This window comes from Microtus oregoni, unplaced genomic scaffold (assembly GCF_018167655.1).
Source record: "Microtus oregoni isolate MIOR12 unplaced genomic scaffold, Mior012 000069F_ref0000032, whole genome shotgun sequence".
Lineage (NCBI taxonomy): Eukaryota > Metazoa > Chordata > Mammalia > Rodentia > Cricetidae > Microtus > Microtus oregoni.
Window position 1 is genome coordinate 1,379,924 of NW_024543976.1, and position 27,649 is coordinate 1,407,572.

At 40.1% G+C, this 27,649-nt stretch overlaps 1 protein-coding gene across 2 annotated transcripts in view; it reads right to left on the reverse strand.

The window, feature by feature from the left end:
- LOC121440611 (WD repeat-containing protein 7-like) overlaps positions 1–27,649 on the reverse strand; it is a 284,512-nt gene that overhangs the window by 23,845 nt on the left and 233,018 nt on the right. For both annotated transcript variants that reach the window (XM_041641378.1, XM_041641377.1), the window contains one exon: positions 26,536–26,635. In XM_041641378.1, coding sequence (XP_041497312.1) covers positions 26,536–26,635 — 100 coding nt within the window. The remainder of the gene's footprint in view (positions 1–26,535; positions 26,636–27,649) is intronic.

Sequence of the window (27,649 nt, forward strand, 5' to 3'; positions counted from 1 at the left end):
TCTTTTTTACGAGAAAATCCGTGCAGCCACAAGCTTGGCTGTTTAATTTCTGGCCCAGTAATTTGTAGTGCTGGCTTGAGATAATTCAGTGCTCAGTACATTATTACAAAAGCTGGGGAAGTATCACAAAAATGCTAAAAATCTTTCCCACTTCAAAAAGTACAGGTACTGAAGTATATCATAAGACATAGAAGGCAAAACAGTGAAAGCCCAAAGAAAACCAAAAAGGTAGGGAAATCAATCCAGAAATGACAACAGCTCCCATGATTGCTGTCTCTATACAGTGCCGTAAAAAGTTCTGCTCCAATGTAAATGACAATGTAATTTCCAGACAGTCAAATCTGCGACTCTATAGGTACAAGTTTAATATCACTTATCAGTAAGGAAACAGACTGGAATATAGGTCCATAGGTGGATGTAAACATGCTGAGCTAAAGAATCCAGTCCCGTTCCACAGCTATACACACACAACTACACACAGCCACACACAGTCCCCCACACAGACACAAACACAGACACACACATACAATACCGCATGTGATGGTGACAGAACTGAATGCACAAATATTATTCACCCACTACGTATTCATAACCAGTATATTGAGTACAGTATATGATAATATCCCTCAAAAGCAGTTACACACACGTATGTACAGGAAAAGACATTAGAAAGAATAAATTGTGTGATGCTTCTGTTGCTACTGCCTGGAAGTACTGAGAAATGGACTCACAAAGGCTAGCTATTTAGAACACGAGGCTAAAAGGCTGCTTCGTGGAATGCATTTTCTAGTTTTCATCAGGCCTCAATGGACAGTGCTCCCACCACCTCCCTCGGGGACCCTTAACCACAACTTACCATCTCTGCCAGGAAGGCTTTCCTGGAAATCAGCTACAAATGCTCTTTTCCTAGAACTGTATCTATCACTCTGTAGTAGATCTGAGCATGTCACAAGTGACAGCTCTTCCTTCGCAATAAGCCATACATTTTTGCTCAATTTATAATATTGCCTATTGATTCAGGATTGCTTAGCCTTTTCGTTTTCCAGTTCTAAATCTAAAATTCTGTCTTATTGTCTGCTACCATTTCTAGTCAAGTAAAAAGGTAAAAGACATAGAAAGTATTTAAACAAATTCCAGAGTCTGTAGGTTTAAACTTCTATACATGGTAGACCAGAAATTTACTATGATCTCCATGAAATAAACAGCACAGTGACGGGATGAACCATAAGCGTTTTCTCTGAAGCAAACCTCTGGGTACTTTCTAACACAAACAGAACTCAAGAAAACGCTAAAGCTGCCCCACTTGAGCCTAGAGTGCACTGTTGGTTCTAGAAGAGTCTTTTTTGTCTTTTCATGTTTGTGAATAGTGGTTCGGTGAGGTATGGCGATGTCAGCTTTCTGGTCCTCAACAAGCCAATCCTCTTTAAAACAAGAAGTTTACAAAATCACCAAAAAACAAAATGAGCAGGACCTGGGGGGAAAAACCAATCTGCTTACAGATGAATATGGCATTACTTTTAATTAATGCAACATTCAATATTTTGATTTGAAAATAAAAATGAATATCCAATAAAGGAATAAAGCAGGGTTTTGCTGTCATTCTTAATCAATACCTTCCTTATTAAGAAAATTGTCAAAAGAGATTCTATAAGATCAGCGAAATCAGATATGAAAAACACAGCATTATTATTTAGTAAGTCTTTTCTTCCCCATGGTCACGGAATAATTCTGTTTTATGATAGTCTTTAAAAAACTATAAATGTAATTCTGGTTTATTAAATATAAATACTAATAGATCTCTAAAACTATTTCAGAGAGGAAAGAATTAGATAGGCAGGGTTTTAGTTCAAGGACACACGCCTTAAGCCTTTCTGCACGTGTATGTCCCAATGTGGTTATCAGCCTAGTTTCCCTATGTCTACTGTGAGATGAGAGCTCAGGAATTGGCCACAGTCAATTTTGCCTGAGAGACACCTAAAATATAGATGGTGGAGAGACAGCAGCTAACAGGGGTCACAAGAAAACAGAACTCCTTTCAGTTCCCAGGACTGCCTTACTTAACAAACCAGGGCCTCCTCTCTTGGAGAGAGCCCAGTTTCTGAATTAAGTGGTATCTGCTAGTTCACTCTTTTTCCCTTCCCTTCCTCCCTCCCTCCTTCCTTTCTCCCCATCTCTCTTTCTTGTGTGTGTACATGTGTGTATGAGCACATATGTAGGTCAGAGGACACTGTGTTCTTTTCTATACCTCCCACCTTATTTTTCAAGACAAGGTCTTTTATTCAATGTAGAATAGGGCTGGTGGAGATCCTCTTATCCAAGGGGAGGCGGATAATCCTGCATCTCCCAGCATGAGATTACAGGTGTGCATGGCCATTCCCAGCTTTTCATGATTTGAACTCAGACCTCACACTTGCACAAGCTACTGAGACATCTCTCCAGTCCCTGTATCTTTACTCTTCTATTTTTACTTGCTATCCTTCTTTCTATGCCTCTGGCATAATTTAACTTGTTGCATAAGATGTTGATAGAAAGCATTAGCTTGCCATTGGTCTTACTTAATTATTCCGATAGCTTTTTTCTACCATAATAGAACTATCTCTTCTTGGCTTTCCCTAGGAAGTCCTTCCTAATTGGTTCTACACTATTTTTTTGTTTCTGACCAGTTTTTCTTTCTTCTGAACCATTTTTTCTAGAATCTTTCAAGGTCTTAGATGGCTAGCATGAATACAGGAGCTGCCTCCATGGAGGAGCAGTGGAAAGAGACTCTCCTTTCTTATTACTGTTGCCACTTCAGAAGAGGGGTCTTAAGAGTCCTATAGTTTCTCTTTTGCCCAAACCTTTGTTTAATACATAATCTATTATTATTATTTAAGATATACTGTTTCTTAATGATTGTTTGTTAAGTAAAATACTTATTTCTAATATATCTACCCAAGAATCACTTTTCTGTATTTCTGTGCTAAAAACATCTTGTTTGCAATCCTAAAGTCTTCACTGGGTTTATTCTCCTCTACAAGAAAGCAAAAGAACAGGCAGATTCTACAGCACTTAGAAGATGTGGAATTTGCTATTATTTTCTATGAAGTTTCAAATCAAGCAAATAATTTTGTCTTACTGAAATTTTCTGTAAATACCTTTATATGTTTCCTAAAATAAAGCCTTATGAATATTCTTAGGGATAACTTACATGGAGGACAGCTTCAGACACTGGAAAGCATGAGCTGAGTTATGCCTTCTGTATGATACACCCTTCACACTGCTAGGTGGGAAAGCACTGCCAAAGGCTTACTTTCTTCAGTTGCTAAGTGCTGTAATATACTACCAAGAACATGGACCAATAAATAAATAAGCCCTGTAATTTCTCAAATATTTAATATGTCTAAATATTTTAAGGCACTGTATTAATTTAGAAACAGGATATTCCCATTTATTTTGCTGTTATAAATGACCATTTATTTAAATGACATTCAAATGCACAAAATACTATTCCTTAAGTAAGATGTCTAGGCAAATAGTTTTGAAATTTTTATGTTTTATTCTTTATAAAGATTTTCACAGTTACTATTAGACATCCTTGGATGTCTAACGGACTAAAACAGATCTCATTTCTCCAAGCAGTCATTCCTCAAAAGGATTCCATGTATGAGGTGCTAAAAAAGACAACAGCATAGTAGAAGACACAGATGCCCAGTGACAAGGCAATTAAGCTCTTTCCTGGAGACTATCAGGGACATTCCCACTTTGATGATTCAGGAGGGGTCTTCTGATTCAATTTTACTAAATGAAACCCATTAAAACCAACCTACCAACCTAAATAATGCCCTCAATTGCACTGTCATTTTGCATGTAGAGAGATGGCAGCAGTTGGCTTTTACTGCCCTGAGAGAAAATTCATGCTGCCCAAATGTGCACTTGACTTGACTGCACTCCTTTCTTGCTCCACTCTCCGTACAGCACAAGGAGTACTACGTGCATGCCTGGTGCTCATGGAGGCCAGGAGAAGGTATTGGATCACTTGGAACTGGATGGAGTCAACAGATGGTTTTGTACGGCCATGTGGGTGCCGGGAATTGAACCTGGATTCTCAGAAGAACAGTCAGTGTTCTTAACTGCTGAGCCATCTCTCCAGCCCTACCAATTCTTATTCTTAAGAAGACAATAAGTGAGCATCCAAACAGGCTAGGCTCCCACAAAGCCAGTACATGCAGAAGAATCAAAACCCAGTGCCATTGTCCTTGGCTTCTCAGCAGCCCTCATTGTCCACCATTTTCAGAGAGTCCGGTTTTATCCCATGCTTTTTCAGTCCCAGGGAGCCTAGCCTGTTTGGATGCTCACCTTCCTAGACCTGGATGGAGGGAGAAGGACCTTGGACTACCCACAGGGCAGGGAACCCTGACTGCTTTTTGGACTGGAAAGGGAGGGGGAGGGGAGTGGGGCATGGGGAGTGGGGGAAAGGGGAGGGAAAAGGGAGGCGGGGATGAGGCGGAAATTTTTAATAAAAAATAATAAAATAAAAACAAAAAAATTATTTTTTAAAAAAGAAGACAATAAGTCATGCATAATGATCTAAAAGCTAACAGAACATAGAAATGAAGGTGCTTAGCACTGCTGCAGTCAGAGGAGGACTTGGGTGTCCGTGAGTTTTCAGTTCCACAGACATGCATACAGAGGGCAGTGCAAATGTCCCTTTAAACAATCATGGGTGAAGAGTCAGAACTGTTCTGTTTTAACCAACAGCATGAAATTCACGCTGTATTAGCAAAGGAGAGTCTGGGTCCCCCAGTACTTAGCACACACTGACAACAACTTATCTGCCTGACTCTTGTAGAATACGGATCCAGTAATGAAAGAGCATCCGGGGAGATGACTGATCACTTTACAGGAAAACAGCATTTTATGAAAGGGTTTCCTATAAATTCGCGTGCACAGGAAAGCGAGACAGAAGCTCCCTTTGACAGCCTGGGCTAAAGTGCTCTGCTAACACAAGAACCATCACAGAGCTGAAAGCTCAAACAGCCCATCTAGGGAGACCTGGGCAAATCAGATACATTTCTGCACTTCTTTTTGATACAAATTCAATTTTCAAGAGCCTTCACCCAGACGCAAAGTCATTTTCCAACTGCAGTGCTGGGGGATGCAGCCTCCGAGCCTGCTCAGCACTTCCTGCTTTTCCAGGCAGCCTGGTCTCAGAGAAAGTGCTTCATTCCCAAGGAAGAGAGCTGGTGGAAAAACCTAAATTGATGACTATGCCAACACTGGTGTGTGCGTGCATGTGTATGTGTGTGTGTGTGTGTGTGTGTGTGTGTGTGTGTGTGTGTGTGTGAGAGAGAGAGAGAGAGAGAGAGAGAGAGAAACAGAGAGAGAAAGCTTGTTTTTGAGACAGGGCCTCACTATGTTGCTCTGGCAAGCCCAGAATTCTTTAGATAGACCAGGCCTGCCTCTACTGGGATTCACAACCTGGGCAACCACACAAGGGCCAAACCATTTTTTTTTTTTGAGAAAAAGCTAAATATTAGGTATAAACTTCAGAAAACTATTTTGTTTTCTGGATGCCAAGTTCTTGATGTCAGATACGCTTCCTGATGTCCTTTGGAATTTACACAATTGGCTATTCTAAACGACCTCAGATGACTTCTCCACTTTTCCTCTTAGCAGATCAAGTGATTAGTCTAGTCATAGAGTTGTTGTTCTCACACACCCCGTTATGTCATTTCATTCAGCCTACAGTGTCACCCACTTCTAATATCAGCACACTATAGCTTTGACTCTGGGAGGCACAGAATAGTTTCAGGAATTGCTGGTCATTGGCATAGTGAGCTAACCTGCATGGAAGTCAGCATACAGTTCATGAGTCTCCATCACTGACGGCTCTGGCCAAAGTGTAGACTTCTTCCTTCATAGCCAAATTCAGGGCATACAGCTAATATAGCCACGGGGTGTCCTTTACCAAAAACCTAGGCCTGGACCACCCTGCCTCTGAACTTGAGTTCATGGAGTACTTGTAAAGCAACAATCAGCCACAGGGCAGGAGAAAGGAGGAGGAGACAGGGTACAAGAAGTCTGTCCTACTTCAGCATTGTCTAATGAAATACACTGTTCTCCCAGGGGGCTCTAGCTAGGACTCAGGGAGGTCCTCCATCACCATCCCTGGCCCACAGGACTCTAACCTTAAATGTCTAGTTCTTACTCCAAATTAGTATTTAAGAATTTTAAAGAGTTTATTATGAGTGTTAGAAATGCAGGATTTCCTATTTTTAGAAAAAATTCAAGCCTTTTTCTAATAGAAAAACTAGCATAAAAACCCATTCCCTTGGTTTTTACTTGCAATAAGACTCCACTAAATTCTGTCTTGATCCCGATTCAATCACTTCTAGGATGCTTAGCTTGCTAAGAAGCACTCTATGCAGACAGTTCTTCTCTACAGAGATATTCTATAGTTGCCTTACATGACAGGTGTTAATGTGCAGGAAGCTGAAGCGCTATGTACAGTTAAGAGTCCACACACAGCTCGGCGGCACCCTGCCCTGCTTCTCAGCTCTAAAGCACTGCCCAATGTGACTTGTCTAACCTGGAGTGGATTCTCGGGCTGGGGAATGTTACAGAAAACCAACTGTTTTCATGGAGACAGGAGAGAGGAAAGATGTTTAATCAGCTGAATTACCCTTCCCACTGCAAGTGCTTCAGACATGCAAATGGCACGGGCTGGAGGTTACAGTAGACTGAACGTGTACTGCCTTTGCAATTTCAACTGAATAATGGAGAAATCAGAAAAAAAATGTTAAAAATTGGGCAACATGTTTATGACAAAAAAAATTTGATATATCTGAAAGGCCTGAGTACTCCTAACATGAAGCCATAGTGAGAAACTTAACCGCAAGGTAGGATCCTACTCCCCTGATGGCTCCTGCCTCTCAAGAGACCCCTGGATACATTTTAAAGTAGAGCTCTGGCATTTTCATTTTAACTAACATCCTGTGTCACCAGTGAGCCATTTCAAAAGAGAGCAAGTTACTACAAACTTAGCAAAGTTCTTTTTCATTATAAGCAGTTGTGACCCTGTCCTCATTCACAGGGCCTTGAGATCCAAAAGCTCACTTGGTTTAGTGCACTCTACAGTTTTCAGTGCCGTCCCCACCCGTGCCCTGTGGGGTGTGCGTGTGTGTGTTGGCACGCTCCAGTCCGGTTTCACACGGTTGCTCACCTTCTTCGAGATTATTCCAAGCTCATTTGCTCAGTTTCCCCTCACTATTTATAAAGCTGCAGCAGTGAGTAAGAGGCAGGACACTCTCCATTCTCTGTGCAAAACCTGGGAAGTCATGTGCCTTGGTTTTAGCGAGGAGAATGGGAAGTAACGCAAGCAGACCTGAACTACAATCCAAAGCGGGATAAGAGTCCATGCAGTGCTCAACAGTAGTTCAGCTGGGACACCAGCGCGGTGCTAGGCTACTGTTGGTTTATGAGCAGATGAGGACAGCAGTTAGTTTAGCTAAGAAAGTGAGTAGGTGACGAGAGGTAGAAAGACATCAATTAAGGAAGTAGTACGAGCAAAGACCTTAAGATCAGGGAGAAGGACTGATTGTTGTAAACAAAAACTAAGTCAATCAGTCTGGCTTCAGAGGCCGCCAGATCAGCCAGCAGGTTGAAGAAGAAAAACCTGGCATAAGCAAAGTTTACTTCATAAGTATTATGAAATATTATTTATATTACAAAGTGTAGCAACCATTATGGTATCAATACTTCTATTAATCCAGTACTTATAGATTTGTATTTAAAAACTATTATGGGAAGTTTCAAATTATATCAAGGTAAATAGCACAGAACTGAAAGTATCAATCATGATTACTTTATTAATTATGATTAATCATAATTGCTTTATCTCAATCTACCTTTTTTCTCTTCCTGAACTGATTTGAAGTAAATCTTTTTCTTTGTGTGGTGTGTGTGTTTTTTTTTTTTTAAGACAGGTTTTCTCTGTGTTGTCCTAGCTGTCCTGGAACTAGCTATGTAGACCAGTCTGGCTTCAAACTCACAGAGATCCGCCTGCCTCTGCCTCTGAGTGCTGGGATTAAAGGTGTGCGCACCACCACCTGGCCTGAAGTAGGAACTCTGCTGTGAACTGACTTCAGGTGGTTGAGAGAAAAGGGCCCGCAGTTAGCGAAAAGACACCACACTACTTCTGGAGACTTAGAGAAGCACAGGATTTCCACTGAACTCTGGTTCACAGCTCAAAGTGTCACTTCCCTCTAGGCGGCCTTGTGGCAGCTTCTGCTATTCCTCAGTCATATTCAGAATTTTACTATATCACGATCTGCCAACGTGATGTTCTTGGGTGAGTAGAGTTATTGATCTTCACATTGCCCACCTCTTGGGGTCAAAGATTTCATACAAAATTCTATGCTATTTTATATCAGAAATTCTGTTTAGCATCCTGCTTAGATGGCCTAATGTTATTAAGAAACAAAATTAATGTAAACACCAAGCAGTCACAGCTTAATAACGACGCTGTTTACTTTCCATATGCAGAAGGACTTTAGTCTTACTGGGTTCTGTCAACTCATTTAGAGGACATTGATTACATATTTGAGTGTGAGAAAATTTTAGATTAAAATCAAATGCTGTTTAAGTATGAACAAACTTGGCCATATAAGCAATGGAGTCTGTGTGAGCCAGCAGAGAGTTCAAGATTTAAATATTCTTGACCTTTACCAGGAAGGGAGCAGTGACTACAGAAATTAAGGGAAGAGTGACTAGATTTAATAAGAAAACAGTATTTTCTATGAGAGAAATAACATGGAATGACCAAATATTATAAGTCATTTAATAGGAAGTAGGTACCAGAGTCCCCAGTTCTGGTTTGATAGTAATTTTTCCTTAAAATGATAGTACTTTGCCAGGAAAATTATTATTTTAACTTATACCTAAATTCATAGTTTCCACATCTTTCAAATACCTGTTCCATGATAGGGACTTCTAAAAACCTAATTCACATGTTGGAAAACACTAAAACTTCAACAGGGAATTAAGGCATCTTCTAAAATGAATACTTTTAGATCTAACATAAATATCAAAAGATAAAGCCATAACACTATCGAATTACTTGTTTAAGCCACAAACTCTTGAGAAAAATTAACTTACAAGAATATGTTTTTCTTTAGAAACAAGCTATTAGTTACTAACCATCTAGTTACTTGAGAGTAAATTCACTAGATTAAAACTGAAATACCTAAAAACTTACTTCATCAGTCTCAAGAACTACATATATGCAGCTGGATTCTTTTATATCAGAAAGTAAAGATACAGAACATTTTATCATCAAAAATTCTCAAAGTAGTTGTGTTTCAGAAGACTGCATTAGCTTGAATTCATGCTGAAACTTTCAAAAGCTAGCCTCAGTATTTTCATTACTTCTTTTTAAGTCACACACATGTGCATGTGCACACACACACACACACACACACACACGCACGCCTGTGAAATATATCCTTTAAAATGTGGTCTCTTCACTGACAGTCAGAACAAATATACAAGCAATAATTCAAATTTTTTTAAATAACAAGCTAGAGTCAATATAGGGAATAATACAAATTTTTCTTCTAAAATCTTAATCAAACAGAATATAGCAAATAGTAATCCCCCCTTTCACACTAGGCTATAAAAAGCTTCCCAATATAAAAATCCAGTTACTATTTCCTAGAGAACTTTCAAGAGCATGCAAACATCATCAGCCCGAAAGCATGCATAATTCTGAGTTCATAAGAATGCCTAACTTTTGCCACTCATTAAATGGGCTTCTGGAAAACCCCATACTGGAAAATATAGTTGCTTTCTCTGAGACACACCTTCTAAGGAAGCTTAACCTTTAAAATATAGAGAGGTTATTAATTTTTCTTTAGATGTGTACTTGTAAGTTCTACTGTTACCATCTAAACAAATGAAAGAAGAGGCTTGCGGATTTAAACTGTTAAGAGTTGAGCCAATAACTTTATAAAGTCAGCCATTGGGTGAGCAAGTAAGCAAGAAAATGTCAATTTCACCTTCACTCCGACGGTGTGCATGCATCAGTGGTATCAATGAGCAGCAATGTGGCATGTTTATCACGAGATAATCACACCCGGAGAGGCTTAGAAGCGCTCAGCTGAACCTTGTGACTCACAACACACTTGGGGCGTCATTATCTCACGATAACCACACTCCCTGTCAGGCCTCATTGCTTAATTAGGGGTTATGAAGGTGATAAGACTAAAAGAAACTGGATGAACAGTACCAGAGATGAATGATACCTTAATCAACCTAAACCGAGGGCTGAAGAAAGCACGCCGAACATATGCAGTGTGTTCCGTGGTGTTTGCAGAAATACCGGTTAATAATGAATGAGGAGAAACCCTATCTGCATTCATGGATTATTTCAACTGCATTTTCCAGGAGACATGGTTTCATGATCAATAATTTGAATTGTGTTTTCACACAATATGTAAAAACATCCCCAAAATTAATGGTAACAGAATTTAACTGTGACTCGTGATATCCAGGCTATACATGACCAAACATGAGATTTAGGTATTAAGTCTGCAAGGGATCTGATCAGTAACAGCCATGTCGTGTAAAATTTGAACAAATTAATCTGAAACCAAATTTTAAAATAATGTGATCAAAAATAATCAAATAGGAAAGGAAGGAAAAATTGTAGTACTAAAAGTCTAATAGTCCATTCACAAATATTTAACTTTTATTCTTTTGTTCTATTTTTATAAACAACTGCCATATTTGCAGGAAGAACACGGCTCCAGATACAGTGTGCTTGGAGCTGCTTTTCAATTCACTGTGAAACATCAATTATCTTTATCAAATAACAGCATCTCATCTCAGTCCATTATCAAGATGGAGTCTTATTTCAGCTGGACCACAGCCCTATCTGTATATCAGGGCTGGCCACAGTGGCAGAGCAGGAGTGAAAGGCTGTGAAATAATCAATAATAATCATCAAATTGTGGTTGAAAGGTTGTGAGGATGGAAGTTTTTGATGAAACCTCACTTTTTTTTTATTTTGGTGCAGATGATAAGGCTTAACCTTTGCAATACCTGATACCTAAGAATGTTAGAGGAAGTCTCCTGTACACTAAAACGTGGTTCTGAATGCCCAAGACAAAGGGGCATCCTTATATTTAAGTGGTACATGAACCTTATTCTACCAAAATCATCAGCATGAAGAACTCAAAATAACTGTAAATGAGGTTCCTGTAAACCAGATGCTCTGTTCATATACAGTGCCCAGACCCTGACTGGCTGTGGGTGCTGGGTCCATGCAGGTGAAAGTCAGCAACAGCCAGACGAGTTTTTAGGACAATGAGTGAAATCACTTTGATCAGAAGTCATGGCACCTAGAATTGCAAAGACCTCTTCTTGAGGCAAGAGCCTCATTATTGGTAAAACTGTGCTGTGTGTCAGTACCACATTCAATAAATATACATGAATAAAATGTTTTAAAAAGGATTTTAATGATTATAATGAAAACATTGGAGAGACTTAATTTCATTTAAAAGGGTGGAGGAAATATGCTAGTTTGAGAGAAGGAGTTGTTGCAAAGCTTTTTCTCTGATGCCTTTGGTTTTTGTGTTTTGGTTTTTTGAAACAGGGTCTTCTTCATACAGCTCAGACTGGCCTTGAACTCTCTGTAGCCTATGCTGGCCTCAAATCCACGTCCCACCTGCTTCAAGTGGCCATGCCTGGGTTCCTGAGCAAACCTGAAGAGGCAGCACACAGAGGCTGCACTATATCACGCCAGCTCCTACAACAACACTTCCTAAAAGCTTCCACTGGTGAGTTCTTAGTTTAAAATGGATTGATATCTTTAAAAGCAGTTATTTACAAAAGTATGTTATCTCTCAAACCTAAAACCAATCCTTTCAAATCTGGCAAAACAGGAAGATGTGAACAGTAAATCTATAAACCAATAAAAAGAAATTGTTATTTCAAAATGTGAAAAATTATTTGTGATTTGATGATATGAAGCTTAAAGGCCAAGATCCTTTCCCTGTCTATCCTTTTAACGGTGAAGCTCACAGATACTTTACAAAGTAAAGTATGTAATGGACAGAAATGAGCTTCATTATAGTTCTCGGAGGCTAGCTTTATCGAAACAAGGTTTGTTCGAGTATTTTTCATTATCTCTGACTAACGGAAACATTCAAATTAACTTCAGCAAAAAGTAATCATGATATTAATAACCTCACCTGTAATTCACTTTCTCTGAATTTTCCACAAAAATATCTGGTTGAAAACTCAAATATTCTCTCTCTTTGTTGCTATATTACCTTGTATACAATAATAGTAGTTACAGATATTAGAAGTCAGTCTAGGAAACACCTATGTTGTTCTCTTTTCTAGGAAAATAAATTCTGCTTTTCCAGGTCTCTAAGCTTTAAAGAACACATGTGGCACAGAGGAATTGTTAATGGTGATTCTGGATTGGGAGACATGTAGGCAGTAGCAACATCTAAAATATTCTGATATTAGTACAAGATAGAAAACCCTAATATCGACAAAAAGATCTATGCTTAAAGAAAGCACTTAAATATATCTTCTAGTGAAAGTAAATCTTTCAAAATAGCCAAGAAAGATTTTACTCAAAATGCTAACATACCTAGGACATCCAGACAAGGACAGCCTTAAAATAAGTACAATCCTAAATTGTACACTTCTAGAAACCATATTATCTACTGTAATAAGCAAATTTGGTAGTAAATCATAGAACATTCATTGCATGTATTAGAAAACTCAATGTGTCAAACTTAATTAATGCCAGATATTCCTGGTTAATGAGCCTATTGTTTCAGAATTAATTTTGTATATGTCATTTCAAATTTCATGTTAACAGATACAAAACCAGCACTGACTTCTTAATGTACATCAGAATGTACACTGTGTGTATGCTCTTGCTACAGAGGGGGCTACTAAAAGTACACATCACAGAGCCCTAAAATTGCTCCCCTTTATCCCACATATAATAAATGTTCTCCCGAAACATTGTGGTGTTCGGAGGCTGAATCCATTGACTCCCAGAACTGAGAAGCAATAAGATAGTATGTTTTATTATGAGTGTCATGGAGACGGTGTGAAAAATCAAGAGCCACAGGCAGTCAGCGGCAATGGGTCAATACAGCTCCCAGAGACACTGTGTAGATAATCAACAACAAGGCCTGAGGTTCTCTGCACTGCACACAGCTGAAGGGCAAATCGATAGAGCCAGGGGAAGGCCACTGCCCTGCTCTACTTCCCACAATACACCGTGGCGACTTGAGGAAAACACTCCCAAATGAAAATAAAGCCAATGCTGTGTAGAAGGACCTGCGGGCTTGCTTTTTGTCCCGCCCGATACGGTAGCTAACAACCCACTAGCCTCTCAATTCTGTCATACATTGTTCATCTCAGCTCCCCAAAAATCCAAGCAGATTTCAATATACAGTCTGCCTAAAAAAATGACACCACAACACAGGAAAACAAAAAAGATGCTTTCCTAATGGGACCAGAACAGAACTAGGAAAACATAAACAGGACAAATGCAGTCTCCTGGAACAGTGCAGTGGGTCATCCTAAGACTAAAATTCAAGCAAAATTTTGGGAATACAAGAAATCTATTTGGGGATTGTTCTATCTTGGCTTTGGGGTCTACTATTGATAATATCCAGGGCGTGCCACGCTCACTGCAGAAGGACACAACAGTAGAAGCATGACCAATTTTAGGAACTGTAAATTACATTTGAATCACGTTCTAAAAAAAATAAAGCAAAGTTCCATTGTAATGTAGTTCACTGGTTCTGAGAGCAACGTTTTGACAACAGTGTTTGTATCTGACACCTCGTTAAATATACGGCGCTAATATTTCATGCTTTTCAGTAAAAATGTCTGAGTAGAAATATGTTGATTTATGATTTCTCAAGAAAAGGGTGATCTGTCACATCCATCATGAGGAGTTAATCACTAGGAGTTATTTCTAAGTTCCTATGCAGACCAGCTTCCTTGAAACAAGAAAAAATGTCCCGAAGGAAAAAAGAACCTGGGAAATATTTTAAGGCTTTTATTTGTTATTCAAATTTAAAAATTTTTAACTCATGATTCCATAAAGTATTCAAATGTGCTCTAGATAAAGCCCTGAGTAACTCTGAATGTTTTTCCAAAAAATGTTCCAGGGTTATGTGCAATATGTGCCTATTGTGTCAAAATCAAAAGCATCTTAAACAAAGAAAATTGCCATGCGTAGAATGGCATGTGAATGAATGTGGGAAGCAGAGCAGCTATCTCCTCCAGCATTTTAAAAGCATGGCATCTTATTTGCCCAGCCCGGTAGCAAGAAAATTCCTTGTCTGCCTCTCTGTCTCTGCTCTGTTTGCTGACTGTTACTTTCAGGTACTGAGGAAATGACTCTCTGCCATTTAGTGAGATGTGGAAATGCTTCTGTGAAAATACTTCAAACTTGTGTTTTGCAACTACGAAGATCATGAATTAAAAAAAAAACTTACTTGTTGATGTTTATTATATTTTAGTGTCTCAGAGGACGATAGAACTTTCTCTGTAGGCTCAATTATTGGAATCTGATGTGTATAAAGTAAATTTTAGACTTTAGGTCATGATGAGAGTACATATAAATCATCCACTCTGAGCTGTTCTTGGTGTAATAAAGTTAAACGCGGGTTTCCATTTTTGAAAAGTTATATTACATTATCTGGTTTCTATGACAACAAAATTGCAGTATAATATCAAACTACAGAAAAATCATGGCTTTTTTTTTTTAAAGGGAAGTTGACCTCTTAAAGTAGTTTAAAGCTTTAAAATATTTACTTAGGTAGAACTAATGTAAAAAGTAATCAGGGAAATGCAGGAGCAACTTCATTATCCCCTCCGACAGTTCAGACTTAGATAGGTCTAATGGCATGAAGAGAGACCATGGTCTAGTGCTAGGTTCCTTCCCTGTCCCCCCACACTGCCTGCTCGTCGAGACTTTGTGTTGAACTACTTAGCTGTGCGTCAGCTCTCCTTGTAATCAGCTTGCCTCAATCCTGCTGCTGGCCTGCAACAGAGGCAATGTATGATCACACAGCAGTTGGATCTGCATGCTCCGCTCTCATTGACTGAGGAAGGTGTTCTGCAATGACACACTCCAAGACACACATGGATTTCAGATGTTTGCTTCCAAAGCCAGGAACATTTTGCACAGAGCACCCAAGAGAGCCCCGGACACTGGCATCATGGCAGCACCGATTCTTCTTGTAATCCAAATTAAGAATAACTGGCAATTCATTTCTATGGCTATTATGTTAGCAGATTAAAAAGTCCTGGGTTCCAATTGTGTTTGGTGGGATATTTTAAAGTTCCACAACCACTTGATCAATCCAGGTGATTTAAAATCAATGCCAAAGCCAGACAAGGGCTGCTGTAAACAGCTCTGTATTTGCTTTATGGAAATGGCGGGAAGCCGGAGAACAGCTCTTCCTGAGTTGAGATGCAGAATCATGAAAACCATTCGAGTCTGTGAGGTTACTTGTGTTACTTGTGTAGAAATTCACAAAGTGAACAGAAAGGAAGAGGAGTGGATGCAGGGTGTGGGGGGGAGGGATTGGAGAATGTGGCAAGGAGGAAAGGAGGGAGGGGAAATTGATTATGTTGGGAAAAATAATTAATTAATTAACTAATTAATTAAGAAATAAAAAAGCCAGGCTTTCTTTATCCCCTAGTCTTTATGGCTAAGCTCCTTCAAAGAGTGGCTCATACAGCCTGCCTCCCACTGGCTCCTGTGCTGCCAGACTTTCCATCATGGTAGAGCCAGACGAGCTTGAGCAAAGAGAGAAATATCTGGACACAAAGGAATAACCAAGACCTTAACTATAACCTAAAATTTCAAGATGTTTAGGTAACATTTTAAAGACTTAATCAGGGTATGTAGCCCATGATTTCAAATGTTATTTACCTTGTGAGTAATTTTTTTCCCTAGGGGAGCACTGGGCTCCATGTAAACCTTCCGTGCTGTTGCTACATTATTTTTTCAATACTAAAACATACCTCAAATTCCAGTCATCCTAAGCTCCATTTTAGTCTATATGATTCCAGCTAGAAGTCATTTTTTGTAATTCCTGAAATTACTTGATTTCCATAGACCCTGAGGACTGAAATATGAGCTCAATAACTCACATGCTAGTTCACCCACACCATATCCTACTTTTTATTCAGTATAAACAGAGTTTCTAACCTCAAGCCTGCCACAGATTTACCTAGAGGTGTTCTACAAGATGTAGATGCCGTGCATCTCGGCCTTGCGGGTTCGGAATCGGGTTTGGAAAGAACAATGCTGAATCTCAGTGCCTAGACAATTAATGGGAAATGAACTCTTAAATGGCCAGACACACTGTGCTAATCACATATACATCCCTACATAAAGGAGACAGTGGCTTTGTTTTATAACATGATTATTTTCTCTTGAGTGGTCTTTGTAATTCTCAAAAGTACTTTCACACATTTGTGCGATGCACCTGAATTTTCTGGCCCCATTTTATTTATTTATTTATTTATAAAAATAAGGATGTTGGATGAAATGATTTCATTCTCTAGAAAGATTGTTTTGTGCCTGACATACAGTTGGCACTCAAGATATGCTGAATGACTGCATTGCATACCTGATTACTGCACAAAAGCAGTCTCAGTTAGTATTGCAACTCTACAAACAGGATTTTAGATCTAGTAACTTCAGGCTCAGAAAATTAAGTAGCAAGTTAATGAGTGGGCTTAAGAGTGAATTTCCTGGGTCCTCCTTGGTGTTGCAATGCGGGATTAGATTGTAGATTAAAGGACATGCCTGTATTTCGCATTCCTCAACACTCCCAAAGAATGACAAACTGCTGTCTATGTATAATGGCATATAAACTGCTACCTTTTTTAACCTCCAACTACTGAAGAGGCAGTAATTCCAGAAGCTTGATATACTTTTCTATAAGCAGTATATCTGTGTGAGTTATAGCTGAGTCCTGGTAGATTTAGTGCTGTAAGTTTTAATTCATCTCTGACAAGACATTTACATAAATTTCAGCAACATAGTAACAGTGCCATATGCTGGGTGTTCACCCATGGAACTGCAAAGGGGCTTGCGGAAGCTGGTCCTCTCGCTCCAAAGGACCACGTTCAATAAACATGAGGAAGGAGCATCGGGTTTGCTATGATGACCATTCCACTGAGGGGTCTTTGCTTCTCTCATTCTTTGGAGTAGATGATGCTTAGACTACCTTGCTCTGAATAGTAAGCATTCTAGATTAGGACAGTCGCCTCACAGGACAGCAGAAATAAGCTTCAAAGTGCGGCCACACAGCTGGGTGGAGGGAGAGGCGACTGAAGGCTCACAGGGCAGGCCTGAGCCTTCTCACTAGCCATTGGCCAGGACTCTGAGTGAATAACTAAAGGGGAGGAGCCAAGTCTCCAGTATACACCCTGAACTCTGCCCTCAGTGCATTCTTTCTGTGTGCCTAAGAGGAAACTTCTGCTATGTTTATTATTAATGTCTACTTAATTTTAACATGTTTCCTATGGACATGTTCTTTGATTTAATAACTGCTTAAACAAGAGTCAAGCAAGGAAGACACCAATACACATGCCAAAGTGGACCAGGGAAAGTCCATAAGGTCTCAACCTAATACAAAGAACTATGGGCAACTAAGGAATACTGAGAATGAAATAGTCTTCCTTAGGGAAGGGCACACCAATTGGCCAGCTGTGAAAACATACACACACAAGCAACATTATGCAGAGGATTGGGCTATATTTAGTAACACACACACATGCACACTATCGATCCTGAAGTGCACATCATGATCCCACCCTCCTGCCGTCAGCCTTCTTCCCCTCCTCCTCTAGCATGCTCAGACACTCCTACATTCCAAAATCCCAACAGCTTATGCGATGCATCATAAGCTAAATGATGCTTCCAAGCTTCTGCTAATATTTCATCGTCTGTCTGCAATGAATGTCCTTCCCCCCAGGAAGCCGCACGAGGAACACCTCCTCAAGGATCAGCTCCGACCATGCGGCCTTCAGAAGTTTCTTCCTGCTCTTGTCCCTTCGCTGAGCCTGCCCTCACGACCTATGACGTTCACAGCAGCACAGGACATTTTCACTCTGTCAGCCCTACCCGACTGTAAACACAGATGCCTGCCAAATAAGCCAGTGCTTTCTGTGGGCTGGACACCACTTTACCCTCCTAGCCATCACGTGCTGCCAGCAGAAGGACGGACAGAATTGCTACAGTAACTTTAGCAGTAGTGAGGCTCTCTCTTCGCCCTGCTTCCGCCAGCCTAACTGGACCACCTATGAGGCATACCAGGTACTGGGAGGGTTCTGTCTGTTAAGCCCATTCACTGGGGCTCCTTTCTTCCAAATACCCTGCCTGAGAGCTAAAGTTAATGCTAGTTGAGTTTGCCTATGTAAATTATGTAGTTGTAGTAAACACAGAAAAATCATACAGTAAGCAAGAGAAGAGGGCTTTTTAAGGACACAGGTTTAAAACATAAAATTTGCTTTAAATGAGATGACTGTAAAAGATCAGGGCAAAGTATGAACATCTACGATTATACTGATGCTGCTTTGCATTTTTAATCATATTTTATTTATTTACTTTGGATACAGAAGTAGCATGCTATTGCAAGCATGTGGTGGTCAGAGAAGACTTGCAGGCGTCACTTCTCTCTTTCTACCTTGTGGGTCCTGGGGACTGAACTCAAGTCATCAGGCTTACTGGTAGGTTCCTTTACCCACTAAGTTATCTTGCCAACCTGTTCTGTAAGTGCTTTTAATTTCTTAGCTCACTCTAAGAAAAGAACCCAGTTTGACTTAGCTAGAAATTCATTTTAAGAACACAAACCAGTAGATCTATATAGAAAGAAAAGTCCTTGGTCATGTATTAGAAGACAGGAAATATCAAATTATATATGACACTAAATTAAAATGCAATGTTTAAAATTTGTATCAGTTTATATGATTCTATGCTTGAGTAGTAGTTTTTGATTGATGGAGCAGTCTCTGGACTGGTGAATGGAATGGACCCAGGGTTTTAGACACCTGTGTGCCTTGTCTCTAACTATACCAGGGCTCCATTAGGAGTTACCAATTCTTGACAAAACTCCTCTAACAACTCCTACAACCTATCATGAACAACTGCTAAGCTAGACCTTATTTTAATATCCTTACGAACAGGAGTAGATATAAGGAATATATGGCAGCGAATCCTGAATACACACAATGGGCAGGTGGCCTCTGTATCTGCAGGCTTTGCACTCACGGATTCGACCAGTTTGGGGATAAAGATAATCTAAAAGCTAAAACACCACATCTGTGTTCCATGGGATGGTAGACTTTTTCATTATTCCTTTCTCAATACAGTCTACCAACTATTTACAGTGTTCACAGTCTACACGATAGTATGAATAATACAGAGATGCCCTAAGTATAGGAGATGATATGCATCTGCTGAATGCAAATGCTATACCATTTCACATATAATAGACTGCAGAATCTGAGGATCCTGGACCATGAGGGAAAACTGCACTATGGATCAATTATTTTAAGATTATTTATACAAGGAAAATTTTATACACACACATGTACATTTCTACTTTAAAATATTAATTCTTCTTTATGTGTTTGAGTGTTTACATATAAGTATAGGTACTATATCTGTACAGCACCCATGGAGGTCAGACAAGGGCATTAGATCCCTGGTAACTGGAATTGCAAACTAGTTGTGAATCACTTCATGGCTGCTGGGAATCAAACCCAGTTCCTCTCAAAGAACAGCAAGTGCTCTTAACCACTGAACCATCTCTCCATTCTTAATTTTATATTTATATATGGAAATGGAGGAAGAAAATGGCAACGTGGGACTTGAATGTTACTAAGAATTGGGAATGGAATGATGAGAATACTCAGAATTGAAAGAAATTTTAAGCCAGGTGCCTGTAATCATAGCACTTGGAAGGCTGGGGCAGGAGGACTTCTGTGAGTTCAAGGCCATCCTAATCTACATAATGAGCTCCAGATCAGCCTGGGTTGTACAGTTAGACTGTCTCAAAAATAAAAAAAATAATAAACAAACAAACAAACAAACAAAAAAACCAAACACAAAAAAATCCCAAACTTAAGAAAAAAGAAAGAAAAAGACTTTAGCCTACTCAATATTTTTTCAAGGAATTTGAAAATTTTTTTTTGCAACCACTGGGTTTGTCAAGAGCAAGGTATTGCTAAGGATTTAATTTTCTCTATCTGTGCAAAGTTATTGGTTCACTAACATTCCAAGCCTGATGCTGATATGAGAAGTAGGGTAAGAAAAACAATCGCCCTATATAGTCACTTAGAAATATTATGTTAGGATATTGAAAGTTTCAGAGCAGAGTCTAAAATCCAGCTCTGTTTGGGGGGATCTGTTTCTTTTCTTAGAGGTTCTTCTCTAAATAGCATTTCACGTTCGAACAGGAAGCCTACTAGGTAATTCTTCAAGGGTGTCAGCAGCCATTGTGTTCTCCAGCCATTCATCTTATTACCGCCCTGATGCTACATTGCTGGTTGTTGCTCCGGATGTCACAGGGAGCACCTGCCATAAAAGCAGCTCTGAGAGAGCAAGGAGGAAATACCTAAAATGTCAACTATAAGCATTAAAGAAGCATCAATCTCACCATCCCGTAAGGTCCATTGCTTCTCCTAACCAGAAGTCAAACTGTTGTTATCCTCACAGACCATTTAGTGTCTTCTGAACGTCTGTCCTTGTAGGTGTGCCAGCTAGCCTGTCTGTTCAGACTTGGGTATTAGCTTCCTTTTGAAATCTACTACTTCAGAGTGCTTGCAATAATTAAGTGTATTTTAGAAAACTCATAAGGGCTTATTTTCATAAAACAATTTAAATCCCACACCGAAAACACACAGCAAGCTCACCAAATCCCCCATTCTTATAAATACCATTTTAGTTAATGGAAAACGTCAGTAGTCAGCTACCTTCTTAGAACGTGGCTAATATTATACAACTCATTAACAAAACTATGCCGAATAAGCATTTAATAAGTCACAGGTAAGAGGTGTCTCCCCTTGTGCACTGGAACCACGCTTGTCACACGTTCAACTTCTAGTGTAATGCCCCAGTCAGTACTGCTATAACATGGACCACTTCCATGTGTGCAGGAGAGCATAGGGGAGATTTCTGATGAGCAGGCCTTCTCTATGTATCCTAAACTTCTGGGCTCATACATGTCACATCTGCAGGGAATACAGTCTCTGTTACTCTCCCTCCTTTGCCTGAGTCCTCACTGTTCAGGGCTCTCTCTTCAGACATCCTCCCTCAAAGGAAGTCTTTCCTGTGCAGGTCTCCTAAGATCCTGCATAAATTTAAGTTAGTGTTCCTCCATGCTGTATGGCCCCTCCTTCAAAGGCTCATCACTACGCTTTCGCCACCAGTTGTTCCTTGATGGACAGACTCATTTACTTTGTGATTTCTTGCATGTAATATGCTGTCTAGCACAGTGGTGAACTATTTTAATTTTTTAAAAAATAGAGCAAATGATAAATTACAAACTGATGAATAAATAGTCTATTATCTAAGATGACAAACACTGGAAGCAAAACAGGCTAATTGTGGAGCCAGGGATGGTTCAGTGAACAAAAATGCTACCGCACAGGTCGGATGACTCTGAGTTTGATTCCCAGAACCCACATAGCCAGATGCAGTGGTGGGCCTCAGTAATCTCAACACTCCTATAGCGACATAGGAGGTGGAGAGAGGAGAAAGAGCTAGAGTCTCAACAGTCAGCTACTGTGTGGCATAGCAGCAGAAACAGTAAGAAATGTTTCAAAACCTGGGAGAAGAGACAACTCTTGAAAATAATGTTTTCTGGGTTCTATGTGTTTCCCTCTCTCTGTCTCCATCATTCACTACATCAAACAAATTAAGAGAAAATCAGGTCAAGTGTGAAGTTTCATTTTTTAATGAGAATTTATGTGTTCAGAAGTCATGTTGTAATTCACAAAAAAAAAATGTTGAATTTAGGGGTCAGGTCCAGTCACCAGTTCTTAATATGCCCATAAAAAGAGCCAAGTTAATAGTAGAAACCAGAGAAAGGAGATTTATTCAAAGTGGCCACATTGAGAAGAGGTACAAAGAGACCCAGAGAACCCCTCAAGCCTATCAGAGGTTCTGAAGTGAGACCAGAGTGTAAGCATATCTAAGTAGTCCTGGTCAAGGTGTGGTCCCAATCACCATTGACTCGCCATTTTCTGGGTTTCCATTTCATCCTGTGAGATTGTCTGACAAGTTGTTAGAGCTGCCTGCGGGTCTCTGCAGGAGAGAAGTTCCCCTTTCCTTCTCCAAGCATGGGATTCCTGGGGGGGGGGAGATTTTCATTTCTTTGGGGTTCATAGTTTCCAAAGTCTGATAGTCAGTTTGAGAGACACGGGTGTCTCCGTGGAACATGCTCACTTCCTTTACTGGGGAAGCCATGGAGAAAGTACTGCTCATATACATGTGTGGGAAAACAGCGTCAAATGTTCTGGTAACCAAATGCACACATTTTATGACTTAATAATGTATATCCAGGAACAGTTACTAAAGATAATAAAATATGCATAAAAGTTACAAAGATGAAGATTTTTAGGGCTGTGAAACCCCTCTGTATGTCACAATCATGGTAGAAATAGCCTGGGTGCATTTGTTCAAATCTGTCAATACAGAACAGCAAGAGATGACCCAATGCAAACTAGTGATTGTGAAAAAGTCAAGCATAGGTTTATCAATTATAATTGTTGGGGCTTAGAAAAGATGCCCCCCCCCATATGCTGCTTTGGATGTAGATCAAAAATTTCAGAGAAGGTTTTCCTAAAAGTTCCTTCATCTACCCAAATAACAGATCCATCAGCAAACATATGGCCTTCAAAGTCTGTAGTCTCAAGGAAGACCCAAACTATGTCACCGAAGGAACAGTGAGCACCAATACTACACCCATAGTCCAGAGGAATATTGCCCTGACTGTTGTCTGTGCTATAGATCATTCTCCATCCCCAATCAGTTACTCCCATTCAGCCTCCTACTTCTTTCTTTATTACAAAGATAAAGTAGCCCCAGTCATCTAGGCTGTCTGCAAGTTTTATGTTTTATATGACTTTCATATTTGTGTTCATGGTAATAAGTGGGCAAGTGTTGTCTCTCGCATATACTGCCAATTTGTTTCAGAAGCTGCAACCACAAAACCCGTGAGGAAGGTCTGGTCTTCTCTACAATACCAGTGGACCACTATGGTGGAGGAGATGGCTAGGATGGAGCCATGCACTGTGAGAGAGCAGTGGATGCATAGCAAACATCTCTACCTTTCATTTCTTTGCCGCAAATCTAAAACTGTTTGAAAAGTCTACTACAGGCGGTATAGTTTCACAGTCTACCCTGCACTACACTGCCTTCTCTAGCAAACAAAAGGAAACAAATGCTTAACAGCTGAATTAACAAGGACTGCGGTGAGTAAGAAAGGCAGGCAGAGATGGGCAAGGAGCCTGGCAACTGCGTGACGTACGGATGAGTACAGGGTTAGAAGGACCAATGAATTCCAATAGAACAGGTCTAAAGGGAGAGCTAGCCACCATCAGCTCAGTGTGGCCGTCCTCAGCGTTCTTACTAGCCAGAAGTGCTTTACTGATGAGTGAGTGGCCCATGAGGTGACCTCCCTGAGTTAAGCTGCTTTGAACAATCTCAGTAAATAAAGCAAAGGCACACTTCCTAAAACCCAACTGTGATTATGACCACTCATACAACAGATACTTTGAAAGACTCCTACACAATCTGGGCGAGGACCAAGACGTGGTAGAAAAAGATGGCGCTACTAAATGAGACAAAGCTCAGTAGAGGAATGATATGTGTGATGGCCAAAACAGGAAGGCTCAAAAGCTCAAAGAACAAACCTGAGGGTGTAGTTTATGGTGCTGGAAGAGAAGACCCCAGGTCCTCAGGTCTGCAAAGAAAAAGTTACTGCATGTAGCTGGGTGACTGTAGGATCATCACATTATGCCAGAAACAGGAAAAAGTCAGCTGGAAGGGATGCTGTTAGGAAGCAAGAGCTAAAGGTATTCCTGAGGAAGTTACACAGACCAAGTCTTAGGCTGGGGCCTGGCTGTGGACATGATCTGTCTCACAGGGGATCCTCAAGCAGCAATAATGTGCAAATTCTCAGTTCTGAAGAAGTTTGCAGGATACCACTACCTTTCCTTTCCTCCCTCCCCTCCACCTTTAACCCTGTACATGTTTGTGCTTCTTTCAAACTTGCTCTTCAGTAACATACTCCAATTCTAGTAACATACTCCAATTCTAGTGACATACTCCAATTCTAGTGACATACTCCAATTCTAGTGACATACTCCAATTCTAGTGACATACTCCAATTCTAGTAACATACTCCAATTTTCAAACTGTGGTGACCTGAGACGGGATGGGTGGAGTTGGGCAGGAAATGTTCAGAGTTTACTACGTTAAAAAGAAGTGAGAAGCAGCTGGGCGATGGTGGCACATGCCTTTAATCCCAGCACTAGGGAGGCAGAGGCAGGCGGATCTCTGTGAGTTCAAGGCCAGCCTGGGCTACAAAAACTAGTTCCAGGACAGGCTCCAGAGAAATCCTGTCTCGAAAAAACAAAAAAAAGGTACTATATGTACCTGTGTTAACTATAGAACAGTTCAACAGACACTTGAAAATATTACAAGATTTTGAATGCTTTCATTATAAAGAAATGATCAACTTTTGAAGACCCAGAAATATTTGATCTGATTTAAATATTGTACAATGAATATATGAACCAAAACATGACATGGTATCCCACTGATATATAAAGTTATATTTTTTATGTATGTTCAAAACTAAATTAGATTGAAACCTGGCACGGTGTCACGTGTCTTCAATGCCAGCACTAGAAGCAGAGGTAAGAGGATCTCACTGAGTCTGAGGCTAGCCCGGCCTAAACAGTGAGTTCCAGGCCAGCCAGAGATACTTAGTGAGATCTGTTTCTAATAAATAAACACAGAAACAAACAAAATAAGAAAGTTCTTAGAAGATATCCTGGGGCGGGCATATGGCTCAAGGGGCAAGGCCCTCGCTGCCAAGCCTGACAGCCTATGTTTGACCCTCAGAACCCACACTGTGAGAGGAGAGAATCGACTCCCTCAGATTTCCTCTGACCTCAACACATGTGCTATGCCCTCCGCTCCCACACAAAACAAATAAAGGTTTTAAAAAAAAAAAAAAGACATTTTGGAAATGCTGTTTGAAGAATCCTTTTTGAAAGAATCATATAAAAACACAAAACTTAATCTTTAAACAAGCTTCAGAGTGATTTCATTGTCTTCAATGAGAGCCAAGAGGGAAGCAGTATGGTATCAGAATAGACTGAAGAGAAAACACCAATTAGAGTGCTGGACAATTAGGCCATGGTGTATGCTCTACGCACAATGGCCACTCTCAGAGGCATCCACAGAGAAATGCATTTTGCATTCAAACAGCACCCTTTACACTTGTCTGAAACCTGACACTTTTACCTCTAGCACTTGCTATCCCTGTCTCACGATTACTTCATGGCAGCTTAGCAAGGAGACTTTGAGGGGGGCATTAGATTAGCAGTGTATTACACAGAAGAGATAACCGACACTGTTAGACACTCCTACAGTTTTCTTCTATTCCCTCTGCACAGCGTGAAACCAGCAATACTAAATGTTATACTGAAACAGGGGAAAGTACGACATGGCACTTTCTCAGTGAGCATCAAGCACCCTGGTAAACGAGGACCTTGGTAGAATTTAGCCCTGGCTTTGCTGTCAGCCAATGGCGTGACTCTGGAATAGGGTGATTGAAGGCACTGAGCTTCAGTTTCCTTCATGCCCAAATGGGAACATACCTGCCCCTTCTTTCCACTGGATACATCCGGAAAATCAGGTAAACAAGATCAAAGCCAAGAAAAAATTTTCAGGAACAATAAAGTGTTATAAAGTCATAAAATGTAGTATGAAAGTCAGGGAAATGACACATTATTATTGAAAACTGAGTATCCATTTTGCAGAGTTGTATTAAATGCTATTGTGGTTGTATAAACTCTGACTAGATTACTGTGGCAGAATTGTTAAGTATCTCATTTTTCTTACACAGAAAATTAATTTTTCCTCAGTCATCACATCCTTACATGTAGCATCAAAGTTTTTTTCAGGAAACATGTCAGAAGTAGGAAAGCCAGACAACACTGGACAAAGAAGAGATATATTGTAAAATCAATCATGAGAAGTGTCTTCTCATTCCAGGCTCTACTGCAATTCCATCATGGCAGCCTCCAATCCTGGGGACTCAAGACAGTGGGGCTCTATATTCTCTGAGTCCTTCATTAAACTATTGATCTCTTACACATTATCCATAATGCTCCAGCAGCTCAGTCCATCACCTGGTGAAGCGCTGGTCTCTCGCTCCCTTCAATAACTTTAGGAAGTCACAATGATTTATTTACCTGACATTTTCCAGTCCGGATGTCATACAGGGCCACTGAGCCATGGCGTGCTCCAACGGCAATTCTGTGACTCCGTTCATAATAGCTGACCATATAGAACCTGAATGGAACATTTTCACAACAACAACAAAAACAAAAGCCAGGTGAGATTGCCTGCATATGGAAGACAGAAACTAATACACTCAAAGATTAATACATATGCATGTATATGTATATAAAAGCCTTTATTTCTTTATTATTTCTAAATAAATGTCTGTAATCAACATATGGAGATTTTATAAATATGTTTCCCTTTAGTACTGAGTACTTTTGAAAAATCAAGTAAGACAGAACTGACGGAGACCACCAGCCTGTTGATGAATTGTCGGCCAGCTCTAGCGGCTCACTCTATAAATCCAGCACTTGGAAGGCTGAGGCAAGAGGGCTGAGGTGAGTTCAGGTTGGTGTAGGCTACAGTGTAAATTCCAGTCCAGCCCAGCAAGGACTACAGAGTAAGACCATGTCTTTAAAAATTATTTTATTTATTTATTTATTTATTTATTTATTAAAGATTTCTGTCTCTTCCCCGCCACCACCTCCCATTTCCCTCCCCCTCCCCCAATAAAGTCCCCCTCCCTCGTCAGCCCAAAGAGCAATCAGGGTTCCCTGCCCTGTGGGAAGTCCAAGGATCACCCATCTCCATCCAGGTCTAGTAAGGTGAGCATCCAAACTGCCTAGGCTCCCACAAAGCCAGTACGTGCAGTAGAATCAAAAACCCATTGCCATTGTTCTTGAGTTCTCAGTAGTCCTCATTGTCTGCTATGTTCAGCGAGTCCGGTTTTATCCCAGGCTTTTTCAGACCCAGGCCAGCTGGCCTTGGTGAGTTCCCGATAGAACATCCCCATTGTCTTTTGACAACAAATAATTTTATAATCATAAATACACTTGGCAATAATTATTTTTGTTAGCAAACATTTATAATCATAAGTATACTTGAGAGTTTGAGGCATGAAGGGATAAAGGCGAAAAACTAAATGTGAAAATCCAGTTTTTTTTTTTTTTTAATTTTTTTTTTGGATTTTCGAGACAGGGTTTCTCCGTAGCTTTTTGGTGCCTATCCTGGAACTAGCTCTTG